This window comes from Salvelinus namaycush, chromosome 33 (genome assembly GCF_016432855.1).
Source record: "Salvelinus namaycush isolate Seneca chromosome 33, SaNama_1.0, whole genome shotgun sequence".
NCBI lineage: Eukaryota > Metazoa > Chordata > Actinopteri > Salmoniformes > Salmonidae > Salvelinus > Salvelinus namaycush.
This window is the reverse complement of record NC_052339.1, coordinates 37017626-37041439: the sequence shown is the minus strand read 5'-3', so window position 1 is coordinate 37041439 and position 23814 is coordinate 37017626. Positions and strand designations below refer to the sequence as shown.

At 45.7% G+C, this 23814-nt stretch overlaps 1 protein-coding gene across 1 annotated transcript; it reads right to left on the bottom strand.

Moving 5' to 3' along the window:
- Positions 1 to 2557: 2557 nt before the first annotated feature.
- Positions 2558 to 17301, bottom strand: LOC120028052 (deleted in lung and esophageal cancer protein 1-like). The gene is made up of 4 exons (XM_038973200.1): positions 17154 to 17301; positions 16850 to 17003; positions 7072 to 7192; positions 2558 to 2846 (listed from the first exon to the last, which is right to left on the bottom strand). The coding sequence occupies exons 1-4, from the start codon at positions 17283 to 17285 to the stop codon at positions 2720 to 2722; spliced, it is 534 nt and encodes a 177-aa protein (XP_038829128.1). The 5' UTR covers positions 17286 to 17301; the 3' UTR covers positions 2558 to 2719.
- Positions 17302 to 23814: the final 6513 nt, after the last annotated feature.

Below are 23814 nucleotides of genomic sequence, written 5' to 3'. Positions count from 1 at the left end.
GGAGTAAACAGTACATCCTAAATGCCCCCCCAGCCTTCAGATGGGAGTAAACAGTACATCCTAAATGCCCCCAGCCTTCAGATGGGAGTAAACAGTACATCCTAAATGCCCCCAGCCTTCAGATGGGAGTAAACAGTACATCCTAAATGCCCCCAGCCTTCAGATGGGAGTAAACAGTACATCCTAAATGCCCCCCCAGCCTTCAGATGGCAGTAAACAGTACATCCTAAATGCCCCCCCCCCCCCCCCAGCCTTCAGACGGGAGTAAACAGTACATCCTAAATGCCCCCCAGCCTTCAGATGGGAGTAAACAGTACATCCTAAATGCCCCCCAGCCTTCAGATGGGAGTAAACAGTACATCCTAAATGCCCCCCAGCCTTCAGATGGGAGTAAACAGTACATCCTAAATGCCCCCCAGCCTTCAGATGGGAGTAAACAGTACATCCTAAATGCCCCCCAGCCTTCAGATGGGAGTAAACAGTACATCCTAAATGCCCCCCCAGCCTTCAGATGGGAGGTAAACAGTACATCCTAAATGCCCCCCAGTCTTCAGATGGGAGTAAACAGTACATCCTAAATGCCCCCCAGTCTTCAGATGGGAGTAAACAGTACATCCTAAATGCCCCCCAGCCTTCAGATGGGAGTAAACAGTACATCCTAAATGCCCCCAGTCTTCAGATGGGAGTAAACAGTACATCCTAAATGCCCTAAATGCCCCCCAGCCTTCAGATGGGAGTAAACAGTACATCCTAAATGCCCCCCAGCCTTCAGATGGGAGTAAACAGTACATCCTAAATGCCCCCCAGCCTTCAGATGGGAGTAAACAGTACATCCTAAATGCCCCCCAGCCTTCAGATGGGAGTAAACAGTACATCCTAAATGCCCCCAGCCTTCAGATGGGAGTAAACAGTACATCCTAAATGCCCCCCAGCCTTCAGATGGGAGTAAACAGTACTTCCTAAATGCCCCCCAGCCTTCAGATGGGAGTAAACAGTACATCCTAAATGCCCCCCCAGCCTTCAGATGGGAGTAAACAGTACATCCTAAATGCCCCCAGCCTTCAGATGGGAGTAAACAGTACATCCTAAATGCCCCCCAGTCTTCAGATGGGAGTAAACAGTACATCCTAAATGCCCCCAGCCTTCAGATGGGAGTAAACAGTACATCCTAAATGCCCCCCAGCCTTCAGATGGGAGGTAAACAGTACATCCTAAATGCCCCCCAGCCTTCAGATGGGAGTAAACAGTACATCCTAAATGCCCCCCAGCCTTCAGATGGGAGTAAACAGTACATCCTAAATGCCCTAAATGCCCCCAGCCTTCAGATGGGAGTAAACAGTACATCCTAAATGCCCCCAGCCTTCAGATGGGAGTAAACAGTACATCCTAAATGCCCTAAATGCCCCCAGCCTTCAGATGGGAGTAAACAGTACATCCTAAATGCCCTAAATGCCCCCAGCCTTCAGATGGGAGTAAACAGTACATCCTAAATGCCCCCAGCCTTCAGATGGGAGTAAACTGCACTTGATCTGTGTTTTCAGGCTCTGGATGAGAAAGGGAACTTGTTCCAAACGGTCAGGTCAGTTGTATGATGCTTTCCCTTCTATTAAACAGGGTTGCATTAAATAGGCACAATATTGTTTTGTGATGCGTTTGACGATGTTCAATTAATTCACACAAATGTATAAATAAAAGCTGTGAAAGTTGATACATGTAGTTCATATATTTCCAAACATTACTTTGCATCCTTCACTCATGCTGCCAAACATACCCTCGTAAAACTGACCATCCTACCGATCCTTGACTTCAGCGATGTCATTTACAAAATAGCCTCCAATACCCTACTCAATAAATTGGATGCAGTCTATCACAGTGCCATTCGTTTTGTCACCAACGCCCCATATACTACCCACCACTGCGACCTGTACGCTCTTGTTGGCTGGTCCTCGCTTCATACTCGTCGCCAAACCCACTGGCTACATATCATCTACAAGTCTTTGCTAGGTAAAGTCCCCCCTTATCTCAGCTCACTGGTCACTATAACAACACCCACCCGTAGCACGCGCTCCAGCAGGTATATCTCACTGGTCATCCCCAAAGCCAACACCTCCTTTGGCCACCTTTCCTTCGACAATGTCCTTTTTGCCTGACTTCCAACGTTTTCTCCCTTTTTCCAAAGTGTATTTACATTCTTTGATGAATGTGACAGAATGTGGTATCAGATGCAGGTTTTCTGTTCAGAATACCAGTATTATAAATCAATAAATCATCTTTGACCTTGGACCTCTGGACAGAACAGTTGATAGTGAGTCGTGAGTTGTGTTCTAACAGTCCATTGAAAGCTCTAGGCCAGCGTAAGGCTCAATAAAAACACAGAAACACTTGTGAATAGTTGAATTGTTCATTTCCATAAACCAACAAAGTACACAGTAACATCATATACACCAGTGGAGGCTGCTGAGGGGAGGACAGCGCCAAGTAATGGCTGGAACAGAGCAAACGGAATGGCATCAAACACATGGAAACCATGTGTTTGGTGTATTTAATGCCATTCCACCCATTTCGCTCCAGTCATTACCACGTGCTCATTCTCCCTAATTAAGGTGCCTCCAACCTCCTGTGCTATTCACTAAGTACAAAACGTGATAAATACATGCAAAGAGTGCACAAAACTGTTGACAGTGTTCTCAGGTTAAAGTCCTGTCCTCTGAGACTCCTGCTAAATGTCGGCTAGTAGAGACACAAATCTCTCGTCGAAGGAGCCGCGTCCCTGGACGTGTAGCGATAAGGGGGGCTCCCCCAGGACCCCCTCCACTACGGCTGTGGCTTGGAACTCCCTCTCATTGCTACAGGAGACAAATTAGACTTGGTAGAGAACCAGTAATGATAGAGTTATATTGTCAGAAATATGTAACCAAACCATATCAAGAAATATGTAACCAAACCATATAGAGAAATATCTAACTAAACCATATAGAGAAATATGTCTCTGGTATGTAATAAACAGTAATACAGTAGTAGATGTGGTTATTTCGGTGTTACCTGGCCGTTGAGCTGGTCTGTAGGGGCTGTGTGTTAGTTAGGGGTAGTTACCTGGCTGTTTAGCTGGTCTGTAGGGGCTGTGTGTTAGTTAGGGGTAGTTACCTGGCTGTTTAGCTGGTCTGTAGGGGCTGTGTGTTAGTTAGGGGTAGTTACCTGGCTGTTTAGCTGGTCTGTAGCGGCTGTGTGTTAGTTAGGGGTAGTTACCTGGCTGTTTAGCTGGTCTGTAGGGGCTGTGTGTTAGTTAGGGGTAGTTACCTGGCTGTTTAGCTGGTCTGTAGGGGCTGTGTGTTAGTTAGGGGTAGTTACCTGGCTGTTTAGCTGGTCTGTAGGGGCTGTGTGTTAGTTAGGGGTAGTTACCTGGCTGTTTAGCTGGTCTGTAGGGGCTGTGTGTTAGTTAGGGGTAGTTACCTGGCTGTTTAGCTGGTCTGTAGGGGCTGTGTGTTAGTTAGGGGTAGTTACCTGGCTGTTTAGCTGATCTGTAGGGGCTGTGTGTTAGTTAGGGGTAGTTACCTGGCTGTTTAGCTGGTCTGTAGGGGCTGTGTGTTAGTTAGGGGTAGTTACCTGGCTGTTTAGCTGGTCTGTAGGGGCTGTGTGTTAGTTAGGGGTAGTTACCTGGCTGTTTAGCTGGTCTGTAGGGGCTGTGTGTTAGTTAGGGGTAGTTACCTGGCTGTTTAGCTGGTCTGTAGGGGCTGTGTGTTAGTTAGGGGTAGTTACCTGGCTGTTTAGCTGACCTGTAGGGGCTGTGTGTTAGTTAGGGTTAGTTACCTGGCTGTTTAGCTGGTCTGTAGGGGCTGTGTGTTAGTTAGGGGTAGTTACCTGGCTGTTTAGCTGGTCTGTAGGGGCTGTGTGTTAGTTAGGGGTAGTTACCTGGCTGTTTAGCTGATCTGTAGGGGCTGTGTGTTAGTTAGGGGTAGTTACCTGGCTGTTTAGCTGGTCTGTAGGGGCTGTGTGTTAGTTAGGGGTAGTTACCTGGCTGTTTAGCTGATCTGTAGGGGCTGTGTGTTAGTTAGGGGTAGTTACCTGGCTGTTTAGCTGGTCTGTAGGGGCTGTGTGTTAGTTAGGGGTAGTTACCTGGCTGTTTAGCTGGTCTGTAGGGGCTGTGTGTTAGTTAGGGGTAGTTACCTGGCTGTTTAGCTGGTCTGTAGGGGCTGTGTGTTAGTTAGGGGTAGTTACCTGGCTGTTTAGCTGGTCTGTAGGGGCTGTGTGTTAGTTAGGGGTAGTTACCTGGCTGTTTAGCTGGTCTGTAGGGGCTGTGTGTTAGTTAGGGGTAGTTACCTGGCTGTTTAGCTGGTCTGTAGGGGCTGTGTGTTAGTTAGGGGTAGTTACCTGGCTGTTTAGCTGGTCTGTAGGGGCTGTGTGTTAGTTAGGGGTAGTTACCTGGCTGTTTAGCTGGTCTGTAGGGGCTGTGTGTTAGTTAGGGGTAGTTACCTGGCTGTTGAGCTGATCTGTAGGGGCTGTGTGTTAGTTAGGGGTAGTTACCTGGCTGTTTAGCTGGTCTGTAGGGGCTGTGTGTTAGTTAGGGGTAGTTACCTGGCTGTTTAGCTGGTCTGTAGGGGCTGTGTGTTAGTTAGGGGTAGTTACCTGGCCGTTGAGCTGATCTGTAGGGGCTGTGTGTTAGTTAGGGGTAGTTACCTGGCCGTTGAGCTGGTCTGTAGGGGCTGTGTGTTAGTTAGGGGTAGTTACCTGGCTGTTTAGCTGATCTGTAGGGGCTGTGTGTTAGTTAGGGGTAGTTACCTGGCTGTTTAGCTGGTCTGTAGGGGCTGTGTGTTAGTTAGGGGTAGTTACCTGGCTGTTGAGCTGATCTGTAGGGGCTGTGTGTTAGTTAGGGGTAGTTACCTGGCTGTTTAGCTGGTCTGTAGGGGCTGTGTGTTAGTTAGGGGTAGTTACCTGGCTGTTTAGCTGGTCTGTAGGGGCTGTGTGTTAGTTAGGGGTAGTTACCTGGCTGTTTAGCTGGTCTGTAGGGGCTGTGTGTTAGTTAGGGGTAGTTACCTGGCTGTTTAGCTGGTCTGTAGGGGCTGTGTGTTAGTTAGGGGTAGTTACCTGGCTGTTTAGCTGGTCTGTAGGGGCTGTGTGTTAGTTAGGGGTAGTTACCTGGCTGTTTAGCTGGTCTGTAGGGGCTGTGTGTTAGTTAGGGGTAGTTACCTGGCCGTTGAGCTGGTCTGTAGGGGCTGTGTGTTAGTTAGGGGTAGTTACCTGGCTGTTTAGCTGGTCTGTAGGGGCTGTGTGTTAGTTAGGGGTAGTTACCTGGCCGTTGAGCTGGTCTGTAGGGGCTGTGTGTTAGTTAGGGGTAGTTACCTGGCTGTTTAGCTGGTCTGTAGGGGCTGTGTGTTAGTTAGGGGTAGTTACCTGGCTGTTTAGCTGGTCTGTAGGGGCTGTGTGTTAGTTAGGGGTAGTTACCTGGCTGTTTAGCTGGTCTGTAGGGGCTGTGTGTTAGTTAGGGGTAGTTACCTGGCTGTTTAGCTGATCTGTAGGGGCTGTGTGTTAGTTAGGGGTAGTTACCTGGCTGTTTAGCTGGTCTGTAGGGGCTGTGTGTTAGTTAGGGGTAGTTACCTGGCTGTTTAGCTGGTCTGTAGGGGCTGTGTGTTAGTTAGGGGTAGTTACCTGGCTGTTTAGCTGGTCTGTAGGGGCTGTGTGTTAGTTAGGGGTAGTTACCTGGCTGTTTAGCTGGTCTGTAGGGGCTGTGTGTTAGTTAGGGGTAGTTACCTGGCCGTTGAGCTGGTCTGTAGGGGCTGTGTGTTAGTTAGGGGTAGTTACCTGGCTGTTTAGCTGATCTGTAGGGGCTGTGTGTTAGTTAGGGGTAGTTACCTGGCTGTTTAGCTGGTCTGTAGGGGCTGTGTGTTAGTTAGGGGTAGTTACCTGGCTGTTTAGCTGGTCTGTAGGGGCTGTGTGTTAGTTAGGGGTAGTTACCTGGCTGTTTAGCTGGTCTGTAGGGGCTGTGTGTTAGTTAGGGGTAGTTACCTGGCTGTTTAGCTGGTCTGTAGGGGCTGTGTGTTAGTTAGGGGTAGTTACCTGGCTGTTTAGCTGGTCTGTAGGGGCTGTGTGTTAGTTAGGGGTAGTTACCTGGCTGTTTAGCTGGTCTGTAGGGGCTGTGTGTTAGTTAGGGGTAGTTACCTGGCTGTTTAGCTGGTCTGTAGGGGCTGTGTGTTAGTTAGGGGTAGTTACCTGGCTGTTTAGCTGGTCTGTAGGGGCTGTGTGTTAGTTAGGGGTAGTTACCTGGCTGTTTAGCTGGTCTGTAGGGGCTGTGTGTTAGTTAGGGGTAGTTACCTGGCTGTTTAGCTGACCTGTAGGGGCTGTGTGTTAGTTAGGGGTAGTTACCTGGCTGTTTAGCTGGTCTGTAGGGGCTGTGTGTTAGTTAGGGGTAGTTACCTGGCCGTTGAGCTGATCTGTAGGGGCTGTGTGTTAGTTAGGGGTAGTTACCTGGCTGTTTAGCTGGTCTGTAGGGGCTGTGTGTTAGTTAGGGGTAGTTACCTGGCTGTTTAGCTGGTCTGTAGGGGCTGTGTGTTAGTTAGGGGTAGTTACCTGGCTGTTTAGCTGGTCTGTAGGGGCTGTGTGTTAGTTAGGGGTAGTTACCTGGCTGTTTAGCTGATCTGTAGGGGCTGTGTGTTAGTTAGGGGTAGTTACCTGGCTGTTTAGCTGGTCTGTAGGGGCTGTGTGTTAGTTAGGGGTAGTTACCTGGCTGTTTAGCTGGTCTGTAGGGGCTGTGTGTTAGTTAGGGGTAGTTACCTGGCTGTTTAGCTGGTCTGTAGGGGCTGTGTGTTAGTTAGGGGTAGTTACCTGGCCGTTGAGCTGGTCTGTAGGGGCTGTGTGTTAGTTAGGGGTAGTTACCTGGCTGTTTAGCTGGTCTGTAGGGGCTGTGTGTTAGTTAGGGGTAGTTACCTGGCTGTTTAGCTGGTCTGTAGGGGCTGTGTGTTAGTTAGGGGTAGTTACCTGGCTGTTTAGCTGGTCTGTAGGGGCTGTGTGTTAGTTAGGGGTAGTTACCTGGCTGTTTAGCTGGTCTGTAGGGGCTGTGTGTTAGTTAGGGGTAGTTACCTAGCAGTGAAACTGATCTGTAGGGGCTGTGTGCAAGAGGAGACAGGATACTCCAACGGCTTCAGGACCCCACAGTCAGGAGTCACTCTGAACTCTGACCCTTCCTCCTCCTCACCAGAGTCTGCAGACAAAGACAGAGTTAACATACCATCACCAATCACAGGAGCATTTTACACCCTTTCTGGTTTGTTTGAAATCAATCGCATGCTTTTTGAATTGTATAATTTTCCCCGTACATTTCAGCGTCAGATGGAACCAAAATGACGATATCACTGGTGCTCCCATCTTCAAAAAGTTACGAGTACCACATTAAATGTATTTTTTATTGATTGAGATGCAGCCTATATTGGACCTTTTATTAATACATTTGAGAATAAGGCTGTATCATAACAAAATGTGGAAAAAGTCAAGGGGTCTGAATACTTTCCGAATGCCCTGTATATGTACACTCAGCAGTTCACACACCATGTAGACCACTGGGAAGACAGGTAGCAGTTAAAGTAGATGGCCCTAGCTAGCAAAAAGACCCTACAAAATAATTATGCTTATCACTCCTGGAGCCATCAGGAGTCCTCTAGCTCTAGAATGAAGCAGACCACAACAAATATAAAGTACTTTGGACACTTAATAAGTGACAAACAACAAATATATAAAGATACATTTATCCCATTACTCAACAATATGAAAGCAGATCAAATACAATTGAAACAATCTTCCCATACATCTAACAGGTAGAATGGCATGGCTTCCAAAATTGTCATATTTATTCTCGGTAATACCAATTACCCCACCGAAGACATTCTAAAAAAAGTATTTGGGCAAATAAAATTCAGAATAAAAAGGAACGTTTTACTGTCAGAGGGTAGTTTTAACCTTACTATGGAAGAAAATTAAACATATTCTACAAGAACCATTATCCCTCTCTAAAAACACAACCCTATGGAACAGTTCTTGGATAGGTTTTCAGAATTCACTGATAAATTGGTCCACATGGAAAACTAAAGGCATAGAAACCGTAAATGACTTGGTAACAGGAAATACGTGTATTTCCATGACTGAATTAAAAAGCAATTTTGGATATTTTTTTAAAATACATGCTACTTAAAAGTTTGATATCAAGACATTTTGATTTGAAACCTTTTGGACATCAGAACGATCTGTATTGGAGTCACAAAAGGATGTTGATATGATAGGCAAGCTATACAAAACCTTGCAGAGAGCCTATCTACAGTTGAAGTTGGAAGTTTACATACACCTTAGCCAAGTACATTTAAACTCAGTTTTTCACAATTCCTGACATTTAATCCCAGTTAAAATTCCCTGTCTTAGGTCAGTTAGGATCACCACTTTATTTTAAGAATGTGAAATGTCAGAATAATAGTAGAGAGAATGATTTATTTCAGCTTTTATTTCTTTCATCACATTCCCAGTGGGTCAGAAGTTTACATATACTAAATTATAATTTGGTAGCATTGCCTTTAAATTGTTTAACTTGGGTCAAACGTTTCTAATAGCCTTCCACAAGCTTCCCACAATAGGTTGGGTGAATTTTGGCCAATTTCTCCTGACAGAGCTGATGTAACTGAGTCAGGTTTGTAGGCCTCCTTGCTCGCACACGCTTTTTCAGTTCTGCCCACAACTTTTCTATAGGATTGAGGTCAGGGCTTTGTGATAGACACTCTAATAGCTTAACTTTGTTGTCCTTAATAAGCCATTTTTCCACAACTTTGGAAGTATGCTTGGGGTCATTGTCCATTTGGAAGACCCATTTGCAACCAAGCTTTAACTTCCTGACTGATGTCTTGAGATGTTGCTTCAATATATCCACATACTTTTCCATTCTCATGATGCCATCTATTTTGTGAAGTGCACTAGTCCCTCCTGCAGCAAAGCACCCCCACAACATGATGCTGCCACCCCCGTGCTTCACGGTTGGGATGGTGTTCTTCGGCTTGCAAGCCTCCCCCTTTTTCCTCCAAACATAACGATGGTCATTATGGCCAAATGGTGAGACAACATTCTAAAGCACAACGGCAGGGTCATGACTTAACTGTAAAACGAACAACGACTCAATAATACATGCCTTCTGAAAATGTTATAAAGTCCAAAAGTTATGGGCAGGGTATTACAATGTAAATGTACTTTTAATCTGTCTGTCTGCATATTTCCAGTTGGATTGGATGATACTTTTTTCCTTGATCATCTTGCAGAACGCATACTTAGAAATTGGAAACCAACCAATCCTCCATCGTTAACACATTGGAAAGGTCAAATGTTTTATTATGTAAATGTTGGAAGTGCTACGGAGAGAAACACTGTAGTGAGATATCTGATGGGTGGAGATTGGCTGAACCCCTAACTCTGCATAATACTAGGGGCCCTAACTCTGCATAATACTAGGGGCCCTAACTCTGCATAATACTAGGGGCCCTAACTCGGCATAATACTAGGGGCCCTAACTCTGCATAATACTAGGGGCCCTAACTCTGCATAATACTAGGGGCCCTAACTCGGCATAATACTAGGGGCCCTAACTCTGCATAATACTAGGGGCTGGAGACGGAGGTGTGAACAGGGGGGTCTGGTTAGGGGCTGGAGACGGAGGTGTGAACAGGGGGGTCTGGTTAGGGGTGAACAGGGGGGTCTGGTTAGGGGTGAACAGGGGGGTCTGGTTAGGGGCTGGAGACGGAGGTGTGAACAGGGGGGGTCTGGTTAGGGGTGAACAGGGGGGTCTGGTTAGGGGTGAACAGGGGGGTCTGGTTAGGGGCTGGAGACGGAGGTGTGAACAGGGGGGTCTGGTTAGGGGTGATGTTGTGGATGTTTGTGTGCGTCTGGATGTTGTCGACTGTATGTGGATGTTTTGTATTGTTAAAAAAAATAGATCAAAAGAAAATCTAAACAAAAGAAAAATAAGCATTGAATTACAGCCCATAGACAGCCTAACCCTAGCCCTATTTCAGCTCATGAAACATGGTCCAACACTTTACATGTTCCGTTTGTATTTTTATTCAGTATACTTCCATATACTTGTCTACTTCCATACATTTTACCCGTGCTACCTTCAAACAAGTCTTGTGAGGCTTGTGGGCTTCCTAGAGCAAAACAAACAAAAATATACGCGCTTGGGAGAGTCTCACCTTTACAAAGATGGGTCATATTAGTGTGTGGCCCAAACTGTTTTGATGCTACAGACAGAAGTTAGCAAATCAGTGGTACCACTGCATCGCAGTGCTAGCTGTGCCACTAGGGATCCTGGTTTGAGTCCGGGCTCTGTCGCAGCCGGCCGCAACCGGGAGACCCATGGGGCGGCGCACAATTGGCCCAGCATCGTCCGGGTTAGGGGAGGGTTTGGCCCAGCATCGTCCGGGTTAGGGGAGGGTTTGGCCCAGCATCGTCCGGGTTAGGGGAGGGTTTGGCCGGCAGGGATGTTCTTGTCCCATCGCGCACTAGCGACTCCTGTGGCGGGCTGGGTGCAGTGCACGCTGACACGGTCGCCAGGTGTACGGTGTTTCCTCCGACACATTGGTGCGGCTGGCTCCCGAAGGGTTTAGCGGGAATTGTGTAAAGAAGCAGTGCGGTTTGGCAGGGTTGTGTTTCGGAGAATGCACGGCTCGCGACCTTCGCCTCTCCTGAGTCCGTACGGGAGTTGCAGCGATGAGACAAGACTGTAACTACCAATTGGATACCAGGAAATTGGGTAGAAAAAAGAGGTAGAAGATGAATAATAATTGTAGTTGGAAATATCAGTTGGTTTTGTGATGAATGAGCCATCTGATTCAATGAATGATGGAGCCGAGTTTGCCTTTTTGCCCAGAATGTAATTGAAGGTGCTCCAAAACTTTTTACTATCATTCTTTATGTAATTTATCTTTGTTTCATAGTGTAGTTTCTTTTTCTTTTTACTCAATTTAGTCACATGATTTGTCAATTTGCACATTTGCCAATCATTTGTGCAACCTGACCCATTTGCCATTCATTTTGCCTCATCCATGTCAACCATACACTTTTTCAATTCCTCATCAATCCAATGGGATTTAACAGTTTTTACAGTCATGTTCTTGATGGGGGCTTATTAGTAACTGGAAAAAGTTATTTCATAAATGTGTCAAGAGCAGTGTCTGTTTGCTTCTCATTACACACCACATATCATCAACATATTAATCACTACAAAACTTATTGTATGACCTCTTATACATATATATTATTCCCAGCCTTTGGAACGTTGGTTTTCCTAGATATGGCTACTATATTGTGATCACTACATACGATGGATCTGGATACTGCTTTCAAGCTAATTTCTGCAGCATTATTAAAGTTGTGATCAATGCATGTTGATGATTTAATTCCTGTGCTGTTTGTAACGACCCTGGTAGGTTGACTGATAACCTGAACCAGGTTGCAGGCACTGGTTACAGTTTGAAGGTTTTTCTTGAGTGGGCAGCTTGATGAAAGCCAGTCAATATTTAAATCACTCAGAAAATATACTTCTCTGTTGATATCACATACATTATCAAGCATTTCATACGTGTTATCCAGATACTGACTGTTAGCACTTGGTGGTCTATAGCAGCTTCCCACCAGAATGGGCTTTAGGTGAGGCAGATGAACCTCTAGCCATATTACTTCAACAGTATTTAACATGTTATCCAGATACTGACTGTTAGCACTTGGTGGTCTATAGCAGCTTCCCACCAGAATGGGCTTTAGGTGAGGCAGATGAACCTCTAGCCATATTACTTCAACAGTATTTAACATGTTATCCAGATACTGACTGTTAGCACTTGGTGGTCTATAGCAGCTTCCCACCAGAATGGGCTTTAGGTGAGGCAGATGAACCTCTAGCCATATTACTTCAACAGTATTTAACATGTTATCCAGATACTGACTGTTAGCACTTGGTGGTCTATAGCAGCTTCCCACCAGAATGGGCTTTAGGTGAGGCAGATGAACCTCTAGCCATATTACTTCAACAGTATTTAACATGTTATCCAGATACTGACTGTTAGCACTTGGTGGTCTATAGCAGCTTCCCACCAGAATGGGCTTTAGGTGAGGCAGATGAACCTCTAGCCATATTACTTCAACAGTATTTAACATGTTATCCAGATACTGACTGTTAGCACTTGGTGGTCTATAGCAGCTTCCCACCAGAATGGGCTTTAGGTGAGGCAGATGAACCTCTAGCCATATTACTTCAACAGTATTTAACATGTTATCCAGATACTGACTGTTAGCACTTGGTGGTCTATAGCAGCTTCCCACCAGAATGGGCTTTAGGTGAGGCAGATGAACCTCTAGCCATATTACTTCAACAGTATTTAACATGTTATCCAGATACTGACTGTTAGCACTTGGTGGTCTATAGCAGCTTCCCACCAGAATGGGCTTTAGGTGAGGCAGATGAACCTCTAGCCATATTACTTCAACAGTATTTAACATGTTATCCAGATACTGACTGTTAGCACTTGGTGGTCTATAGCAGCTTCCCACCAGAATGGGCTTTAGGTGAGGCAGATGAACCTCTAGCCATATTACTTCAACAGTATTTAACATGTTATCCAGATACTGACTGTTAGCACTTGGTGGTCTATAGCAGCTTCCCACCAGAATGGGCTTTAGGTGAGGCAGATGAACCTCTAGCCATATTACTTCAACACTATTTAACATGAGATCCAGATACTGACTGTTAGCACTTGGTGGTCTATAGCAGCTTCCCACCAGAATGGGCTTTAGGTGAGGCAGATGAACCTGTAGCCATATTACTTCAACAGTATTTAACATGTTATCCAGATACTGACTGTTAGCACTTGGTGGTCTATAGCAGCTTCCCACCAGAATGGGCTTTAGGTGAGGCAGATGAACCTCTAGCCATATTACCTCAACAGTATCTCATTCCAGTTCTCTGCTGCCAATGACTGGAACGAACTACAAAAATCTCTGAAGCTGGAGACTCATATCTCCCTCACTAACTTTAAGCACCAGCTGTCAGAGCAGCTCACAGATCACTGCACCTCTATATAGCCCATCTGTAAATAGCCCATCCAACTACCTCATCCCCATACTGTATTTATTTATTTATCTTGCTCCTTTGCACCCCAGTATCTCTACTTGCACATTTAATCTTCTGCACATCTACCATTCCAGTGTTTAATTGCTATATTGTAATTACTTCGCCACCATGGCCTATTTATTTCCTTAACTCCCTTATCCTACCTCATTTGCAGTCACTGTATATATACTTTTTCTACAGTTGTTTTGATGGTATGTTTATTCCATGTGTAACTCTGTGTTGTTGTATGTGTCGAACTGCTTTGCTTTATCTTGGCCAGGTCGCAGTTGTAAATGAGAACTTTTTCTCAACTGGCCAACCTGGTTAAATAAAGGTGAAATAAAAAATAATAATACAATTTAACACGAGAACATCTAAGTTTTACAGGAATGTGGTTCTGAATATAAACAGCAACACCTCCACCATTGGCATTTCTGTATTTTCTGTAGATGTTATAACCTTGTATTGCTGCCACTGTATCATCAAAGGTATTATCTAAGTGGACTTCCTACTAGGACACACCACCTCAGTGTTAACAGTGGTCTTCCTACTAGGACACACCACCTCAGTGTTAACAGTGGTCTTCCTACTAGGACACACCACCTCAGTGTTAACAGTGGTCTTCCTACTAGGACACACCACCTCAGTGTTAACAGTGGTCTTCCTACTAGGACACACCACCTCAGTGTTAACAGTGGTCTTCCTACTAGGACACACCGCCTCAGTGTTAACAGTGGTCTTCCTACTAGGACACACCACCTCAGTGTTAACAGTGGTCTTCCTACTAGGACACACCACCTCAGTGTTAACAGTGGTCTTCCTACTAGGACACACCACCTCAGTGTTAACAGTGGTCTTCCTACTAGGACACACCACCTCAGTGTTAACAGTGGTCTTCCTACTAGGACACACCACCTCAGTGTTAACAGTGGTCTTCCTACTAGGACACACCACCTCAGTGTTAACAGTGGTCTTCCTACTAGGACACACCACCTCAGTGTTAACAGTGGTCTTCCTACTAGGACACACCACCTCAGTGTTAACAGTGGTCTTCCTACTAGGACACACCACCTCAGTGTTAACAGTGGTCTTCCTACTAGGACACACCACCTCAGTGTTAACAGTGGTCTTCCTACTAGGACACACCACCTCAGTGTTAACAGTGGTCTTCCTACTAGGACACACCACCTCAGTGTTAACAGTGGTCTTCCTACTAGGACACACCACCTCAGTGTTAACAGTGGTCTTCCTACTAGGACACACCGCCTCAGTGTTAACAGTGGTCTTCCTACTAGGACACACCGCCTCAGTGTTAACAGTGGTCTTCCTACTAGGACACACCACCTCAGTGTTAACAGTGGTCTTCCTACTAGGACACACCACCTCAGTGTTAACAGTGGTCTTCCTACTAGGACACACCACCTCAGTGTTAACAGTGGTCTTCCTACTAGGACACACCACCTCAGTGTTAACAGTGGTCTTCCTACTAGGACACACCACCTCAGTGTTAACAGTGGTCTTCCTACTAGGACACACCACCTCAGTGTTAACAGTGGACTTCCTACTAGGACACACCACCTCAGTGTTAACAGTGGTCTTCCTACTAGGACACACCACCTCAGTGTTAACAGTGGTCTTTCTATAGGACACACCACCTCAGTGTTAACAGTGGTCTTCCTACTAGGACACACCACCTCAGTGTTAACAGTGGTCTTCCTACTAGGACACACCACCTCAGTGTTAACAGTGGTCTTCCTACTAGGACACACCACCTCAGTGTTAACAGTGGTCTTCCTACTAGGACACACCACCTCAGTGTTAACAGTGGTCTTCCTACTAGGACACACCACCTCAGTGTTAACAGTGGTCTTCCTACTAGGACACACCACCTCAGTGTTAACAGTGGTCTTCCTACTAGGACACACCACCTCAGTGTTAACAGTGGTCTTCCTACTAGGACACACCACCTCAGTGTTAACAGTGGTCTTCCTACTAGGACACACCGCCTCAGTGTTAACAGTGGTCTTCCTACTAGGACACACCACCTCAGTGTTAACAGTGGTCTTCCTACTAGGACACACCACCTCAGTGTTAACAGTGGTCTTCATACTAGGACACACCACCTCAGTGTTAACAGTGGTCTTCCTACTAGGACACACCACCTCAGTGTTAACAGTGGTCTTCCTACTAGGACACACCACCTCAGTGTTAACAGTGGTCTTCCTACTAGGACACACCACCTCAGTGTTAACAGTGGACTTCCTACTAGGACACACCACCTCAGTGTTAACAGTGGTCTTCCTACTAGGACACACCACCTCAGTGTTAACAGTGGACTTCCTACTAGGACACACCACCTCAGTGTTAACAGTGGTCTTCCTACTAGGACACACCACCTCAGTGTTAACAGTGAGAGCTCTAGCAACTACAGGACCATGGTTACCTATGAGAGCTCTAGCAACTACAGGACCATGGTTACCTATGAGAGCTTTGCAGTAGCTAGAGAACCATGGTTACCTATGAGAGCTCTAGCAACTACAGGACCATGGTTACATATGAGAGCTCTAGTAACTACAGGACCATGGTTACCTATGAGAGCTCTAGCAACTACAGGACCATGGTTACCTATGAGAGCTCTAGTAACTACTGGACTATGGTTACCTATGAGAGCTCTAGTACCTACAGAACCATGGTTACCTATGAGAGCTCTAGTAACTACAGAACCATGGTTACCTATGAGAGCTCTAGTAACTACAGGACCATGGTTACCTATGAGAGCTCTAGCAACTACAGGACCATGGTTACCTATGAGAGCTCTAGTAACTACTGGACTATGGTTACCTATGAGAGCTCTAGTAACTACAGAACCATGGTTACCTATGAGAGCTCTAGTAACTACAGGACCATGGTTACCTATGAGAGCTCTAGTAACTACAGGACCATGGTTACCTATGAGAGCTCTAGTAACTACAGGACCATGGTTACCTATGAGAGCTCTAGCAACTACAGGACCATGGTTACCTATGAGAGCTCTAGTAACTACTGGACTATGGTTACCTATGAGAGCTCTAGTAACTACAGAACCATGGTTACCTATGAGAGCTCTAGTAACTACAGGACCATGGTTACCTATGAGAGCTCTAGTAACTACAGGACCATGGTTACCTATGAGAGCTCTAGTAACTACTGGACCATGGTTACCTATGAGAGCTCTAGTAACTACATAACCATGGTTACCTATGAGAGCTCTAGCAACTACAGGACCATGGTTAACTATGAGAGCTCTAGTAACTACTGGACCATGGTTACCTATGAGAGCTCTAGTAACTACAGAACCATGGTTACCTATGAGAGCTTTGCAGTAGCTAGAGAACCATGGTTACCTATGAGAGCTCTAGCAACTACAGGACCATGGTTACCTATGAGAGCTCTAGTAACTACCTATGAGAGCTCTAGTAACTACAGAACCATGGTTACCTATGAGAGCTCTAGTACCTACAGAACCATGGTTACCTATGAGAGCTCTAGTAACTACAGGACCATGGTTACCTATGAGAGCTCTAGTAACTACAGGACCATGGTTAACTATGAGAGCTCTAGTAACTACTGGACTATGGTTACCTATGAGAGCTCTAGTAACTACAGGACCATGGTTACCTATGAGAGCTCTAGTAACTACAGAACCATGGTTACCTATGAGAGCTCTAGTAACTACAGGACCATGGTTACCTATGAGTATTCTCCAGTAGCTAGAGGAGCCTCCTCGGTTGGAAAGATGGACCTCCTTGACCAGGGTCTGACCCACGTAGCAGGTACCGAAGTCCAGACTGTCACAGGACAGACTTACAGTGGGCAGGGACAGGTGGGCACAGAGTGGCACGGTCTGCGGACAGAAGAGGTTTAAAGACAGGACAGAACAGGAGTACAGACAGTTAGCACACCATGTACTCTGAACCAAAGCATGTATTGATGACCACTGTTAAATCAGAATGACTGTAAATATCCCTTACTATCACTATGAATGATCTGTTACCTGCAGACTGTTGTTGTTGTAATGCACTGACAAGGTCTGCCGGAACCTCAGCTTCCTCTCTCCACTCTCATTGGTAACCAGAGACACGTTGGGCGGGACTTCCTCTGCAGACTGCCTCAGATAGGCCAGCATGGATAGAGAGCTGTGGAACGCCACCTTCACCTGCCAACCACAGGAGGAAAGGATATTGGAAGTCCATTGTAGAATCCCTATATGTACATGCAATATGTCCACTGAGTTATGCTGATATAGTTTACAATGATATAGTTTATACTGATATAGTTTATACTGATATAGTTTACACTGGTATAGTTTATATTGATATAGTTTATACTGATATAGTTTACACTGATATAGTTTATATTGATATAGTTTATACTGATATAGTTTATACTGATATAGTTTATATTGATATAGTTTATACTGATATAGTTTATATTGATATAGTTTATACTGATATAGTTTATATTGATATAGTTTACACTGATATAGTTTATATTGATATAGTTTATACTGATATAGTTTACACTGATATAGTTTATATTGATATAGTTTATACTGATATAGTTTACACTGATATAGTTTATATTGATATAGTTTATACTGATATAGTTTATACTGATATAGTTTACACTGATATAGTTTATATTGATATAGTTTATACTGATATAGTTTACACTGATATAGTTTATATTGATATAGTTTATACTGATATAGTTTACACTGATATAGTTTATATTGATATAGTTTATACTGATATAGTTTATACTGATATAGTTTACACTGATATAGTTTATATTGATATAGTTTATACTGATATAGTTTACAATGATATAGTTTATATTGATATAGTTTATACTGATATAGTTTACAATGATATAGTTTATATTGATATAGTTTATACTGATATAGTTTACACTGATATTGTCACGTTCCTGACCTGTTTTCTGTTGTTTTGTATGTGTTTAGTTGGTCAGGACGTGAGCTGGGTGGGAATTCTATGTTGTGTGTCTAGTTTGTCTGTTTCTATGTCAGCCTAGTGTGGGTTCTCAATCAGAGACAGATGGTAGTCGTTGTCTCTGATTGAGACTCATATATAGGAGGCTTGTTTTGTGTTGGGATTTTGTGGGTGTTTGTTACCTGTCTCTGTGTTTGTGTTCTGCACCAGATAGGTCTGTATCGGTTTTGCATTTGTTATTTTGTAGGTTGTTTGTAGTGTTTCACTTGTGTTTGTATTAAACATGTTTAACACTAGCCGCGCTGCACTTTGGTCCTCTCCTTCACCCCTGGAAGAAAACCTTTACAGAAACACCCACCAAACCCGGACCAAGCAGCGTGGCAACGGGCAGCAGCAACAGCAGCAGCGGTACCAGGAGGAATGGTCATGGGAGGAAATCATAAACGGAAAAGGACCCTGGGCAAAGGTGGGAGAGAATCGCTGCTCTCGGGAGGAGAAGGAGGCAGCCACAGCCCAGGAGCGGTGGATTGAGGAGGCAGCACGTAAGAGAGGCTGGAAGCCCGAGAGGCTCACCCAAAAATTTCTTGGGGGGGGGGCTAAAGGGGAGTGTGGCGAAGCCAGGTTGGATACCTGAGCCAACTCCCCGGGCTTACCGTGGAGTGAGAGGGCGTCGTACTGGTCAGACACCGTGTTATGCGGTAAAGCGCACGGTGTCCCCAGTACGCGTGCTTAGCCCAGTGCGGGCTATTCCACCTTGCCGCACTGGGAGGGCTAGGTTGGGCATCGAGCCGGATGTCATGAAGCCGGCCCAACATATCTGGCCTCCAGTACGTCTCCTCGGGCCGGCGTACATGGCACCAGCCTTACAGGTGGTGTCCCCGGTTCGCCTGCATAGCCCAGTGCGGGTTGTTCCACCTCGCCGCACTGGCAGGGCTACGGGGACCATTCAACCTGGTAAGGTTGGAGAGGCTCGGTGCTCAAGAGCGCGTGTCCTCCTTCACGGTCCGGTATATCCGGCGCCACCTTCCCGCCCCAGCCCAGTACCACCAGTGCCTACACCACGCACCAGGCTTCCAGTGCATCGCCAGAGCCCTGTTCCTCCTCCCCGCACTCGCCCTGAGGTGCGTGTCCTCAGCCCGGTACCTCCAGTTCCGGCACCACGCATCAGGCCTATAGTGCGTCTCAGCCGGCCAGAGTCTGCCGTCTGCCCAGCGGTGCCTGAACTGCCCGTCTGCCCAGCGGCGCCTGAACTGCCCGTCTGCCCAACGCCGTCTGAACTGTCCGTCTGCCCAGCGCCGTCTGAGCCGTCCGTCTGCCCAGCGCCGTCTGAGCCGTCCGTCTGCCCAGCGCCGTCTGAGCCATCCGTCTGCCCAGCGCCGTCTGAGCCATCCGTCTGCCCAGCGCCGTCTGAGCCATCCGTCTGCCCAGCGCCGTCTGAGCCATCCGTCTGCCCAGCGCCGTCTGAGCCATCCGTCTGCCCAGCGCCGTCTGAGCCATCCGTCTGCCCAGCGCCGTCTGAGTCATCCGTCTGCCACGAGCCATTAGAGCCGCCCGTCTGTCCCGAGCCATTAGAGCCGTCCGTCAGTCAGGAGCCACTAGAGCCGTCCGTCAGTCAGGAGCGGCCAGAGCCGCCAGCCAGTCAGGAGCTGCCAGAGCCGCCAGCCAGTCAGGAGCTGCCAGAGCCGCCAGCCAGTCAGGAGCTGCCAGAGCCGCCAGCCAGTCAGGAGCTGCCAGAGACGCCAGCCAGTCAGGAGCTGCCAGAGACGCCAGCCAGTCAGGAGCTGCCAGAGACGCCAGCCAGTCAGGAGCTGCCAGAGACGCCAGCCAGTCAGGAGCTGCCAGAGACGCCAGCCAGTCAGGAGCTGCCAGAGACGCCAGCCAGTCAGGAGCTGCCAGAGCTGCCCTACAGTCATGAGCTGCCCTACAGTCATGAGCTGCCCTACAGTCATGAGCTGCCCTCCAGTCATGAGCTGCCCTCCAGTCATGAGCTGCCCTCCAGTCATGAGCTGCCCTCCAGTCATGAGCTGCCCTTCAGTCATGAGCTGCCCTTCAGTCATGAGCTGCCCTTCAGTCATGAGCTGCCCTTCAGTCATGAGCTGCCCTCCAGTCATGAGCTGCCCTCCAGTCATGAGCTGCCCTCCAGTCATGAGCTGCCCTCCAGTCATGAGCTGCCCTCCAGTCATGAGCTGCCACTCAGTCCGGAGCTGCCACTCAGTCCGGAGCTGCCACTCAGTCCGGAGCTGCCCCTCTGTCCTGAGCTACCTCTCTGTCCTGAGCTACCTCTTTGTCCTGAACTACCTCTCTGTCCTGAGTTGTCTCCTCTATTGTAGAGGGGAGTTGGTGAAGGTTCCTGGACCATGGTCGGGGGCGAGGGTCGCCACTCAAAGGACGCTAAGGAGGGGGACAAAGACAGTGGTGGAGTGGTGTCCTCGTCCACCGCCGGAGCCGCCACCGCGGACAGATGCCCACCCAGACCCTCCCCTTGAGTTTTAGGGGTGCGCCCGGAGTTCGCACCTTGAGGGGGGGGTTCTGTCACGTTCCTGACCTGTTTTCTGTTGTTTTGTATGTGTTTAGTTGGTCAGGACGTGAGCTGGGTGGGAATTCTATGTTGTGTGTCTAGTTTGTCTGTTTCTATGTCAGCCTAGTGTGGGTTCTCAATCAGAGACAGATGGTAGTCGTTGTCTCTGATTGAGACTCATATATAGGAGGCTTGTTTTGTGTTGGGATTTTGTGGGTGTTTGTTACCTGTCTCTGTGTTTGTGTTCTGCACCAGATAGGTCTGTATCGGTTTTGCATTTGTTATTTTGTAGGTTGTTTGTAGTGTTTCACTTGTGTTTGTATTAAACATGTTTAACACTAGCCGCGCTGCACTTTGGTCCTCTCCTTCACCCCTGGAAGAAAACCTTTACAGATATAGTTTACACTGATATAGTTTACACTGATATAGTCAACAATGATATAGTTTACACTGATATAGTTTACAATGATATAGTTTACACTGATATAGTCTACAATGATATAGTTTACACTGATATAGTTTATACTGATATAGTTTATATTGATATAGTTTACACTGATATAGTTTATACTGATATAGTTTACACTGATATAGTTTATACTGATATAGTTTATACTGATATAGTTTACACTGATATAGTTTATACTAATATAGTCTACAATGATATAGTTTAAACTGATAAAGTTTACATTGATATAGTTTACCATGTGTTCTGGTGTATTGTTAGGTATCTACTGATGTGTTCTGGTGTATTGTTAGGTATCTACTGATGTGTTCTGGTGTATTGTTAGGTATCTACTGATGTGTTCTGGTGTATTGTTAGGTATCTATCTACTGATGTGTTCTGGTGTATTGTTAGGTATCTATCTACTGGTGTGTTCTGGTGTATTGTTAGGTATCTACTGATGTGTTCTGGTGTATTGTTAGGTATCTACTGATGTGTTCTGGTGTATTGTTAGGTATCTACTGATGTGTTCTGGTGTACTGTTAGGTATCTACTGATGTGTTCTGGTGTATTGTTATGTATCTACTGATGTGTTCTGGTGTATTGTTAGGTATCTACTGATGTGTTCTGGTGTACTGTTAGGTATCTACTGATGTGTTCTGGTGTATTGTTAGGTATCTACTGATGTGTTCTGGTGTATTGTTAGGTATCTACTGATGTGTTCTGGTGTATTGTTAGGTATCTATCTACTGATGTGTTCTGGTGTATTGTTAGGTATCTACTGATGTGTTCTGGTGTATTGTTAGGTATCTACTGATGTGTTCTGGTGTATTGTTAGGTATCTATCTACTGATGTGTTCTGGTGTATTGTTAGGTATCTACTGATGTGTTCTGGTGTACTGTTAGGCTATCTACTGATGTGTTCTGGTGTATTGTTAGGTATCTATCTACTGATGTGTTCTGGTGTATTGTTAGGTATCTACTGATGTGTTCTGGTGTATTGTTAGGTATCTATCTACTGATGTGTTCTGGTGTATTGTTAGGTATCTACTGATGTGTTCGTGTACGTTCGGTATCTACTGATGTGTTCTGGTGTAGTGTTAGGATCATCTACTGAGGTGTATGGTGTATGGTAGGTATCTACTGATGTGTTCTGGTGTATTGTTAGGTATCTACTGATGTGTTCTGGTGTATTGTTAGGTATCTATCTACTGATGTGTACTGTTAGGTATCTACTGATGTGTTCTGGTGTATTGTTAGGTATCTACTGATGTGTTCTGGTGTATTGTTAGGTATCTACTGATGTGTTCTGGTGTACTGTTAGGTATCTACTGATGTGTTCTGGTGTATTGTTAGGTATCTACTGATGTGTTCTGGTGTATTGTTAGGTATCTACTGATGTGTTCTGGTGTATTGTTAGGTATCTACTGATGTGTTCTGGTGTATTGTTCTGTGTTCCATCCCCTGCTTCTCCAATGGACATTTTTGCATTGACCCAATACCTACTTTCCAGAATGTTGAAAATCTAACCAGGAAACAGAGATGTGCTAAATCATTTGGTCTTGTAATCTGAAGAACATGCGTTCAATCCCTGTTCGCACATTTATAGAACAGAAGTGGCAGCATGGTTGCCAACTTTTATGGCATCATTTTCAAAAACTGAATTTCAGTGTTCGATCCCTGTCCGTACTGTTTTAAGAATTGCTGCTATCATTTCATTGTAGTTTCAATGGAGTGGTGTATATAAAAAGTATATTGTATTAATATTGCATTTTCTCAGCAAATGAAATGGGATGGAAGCTCAGAGGGGGAGTGCATGCTATATAGTTTGAGGTCCTCTTCAATCCAAGATTCTCCACTGAGTTTATTTGTGTGCCAAATTCACATTTACACAACTACTACTTTCCAGAATGTTGATATATATTGCTGTATAGATAGGCATGGTGGCCAAGTGTGTAAGGCGCGGTCTCGTAACCGAAGATCTGGGTTCAAATCCCATCCGTGCCTTTATGAAAGACATCTGATACCATTAAAATGTACTCTCATTGGAGCACTGTAGGAAAAGCAAGTTTTTCAATATGGCATCACAACTATTATAGTAAGGGATGTGTCTCTACGTAGAGCCAATACTAACATGTATGCGGTCCAAAGTTAATCCCCAACTTCTCTGCCGAGTCTATTTAGTTGTTAAATTAGCTTTTGCACAACTCCCACTTTCCACAATGTTGACATTCTAAGAAGGAAATAGATGTGCTAAGTCATCTGTTTTTGTCAACTGAAGCACATGGGTTCAATCCTTGTTCGACGTTTACGGAAGATAGCTGATATTATGGAAATGTACTTTCATTAGAACAGTGTAAAGAAAGAGTCAATTGTATTGATATGTTCACTGCGACCTGTATGCTCTAGTCGGCTGGCCCTCGTTACATATTCGTCACGCCAGACCCACTGGCTCCAGTCATCTATAAGTCTATGCTAGGTCAATCTCCGCCTTATCTCAGCTCACTGGTCACGATAACAACACCCACCCGTAGCACGCGCTCCAGCAGGTATATCTCACTGTCATCCCCAAAGCCAACACCTCCTTGGCCGCCTTTCCTTCCAGTTCTCTGCTGCCAATAACTGTACGTTTGTTTATTCTAAATGTGTAACTCATGTTGTTGTTTGTGTTGCACTGCTTTGCTTTATCTAGCCAGGTCGCAGTTTAAATGAGAACTTGTTCTCCACTAGCTTTCTGGTA

What these genes read in the sequence shown, in the direction of transcription:
- LOC120028052 (XM_038973200.1), bottom strand. Translation starts at nt 17,285, where the DNA reads ATGCTGGCCTATCTGAGGCAGTCTGCAGAGGAAGTCCCGCCCAACGTG. An exon ending in ACAACAACAACAGTCTGCAG is followed by an intron (nt 17,004 to 17,153) that starts GTAACAGATCAT and finishes TTCTGTCCGCAG; the next exon opens with ACCGTGCCACTCTGTGCCCA. An exon ending in CTACTGGAGAATACTCATAG is followed by an intron (nt 7,193 to 16,849) that starts GTAACCATGGTC and finishes CTTTGTCTGCAG; the next exon opens with ACTCTGGTGAGGAGGAGGAA.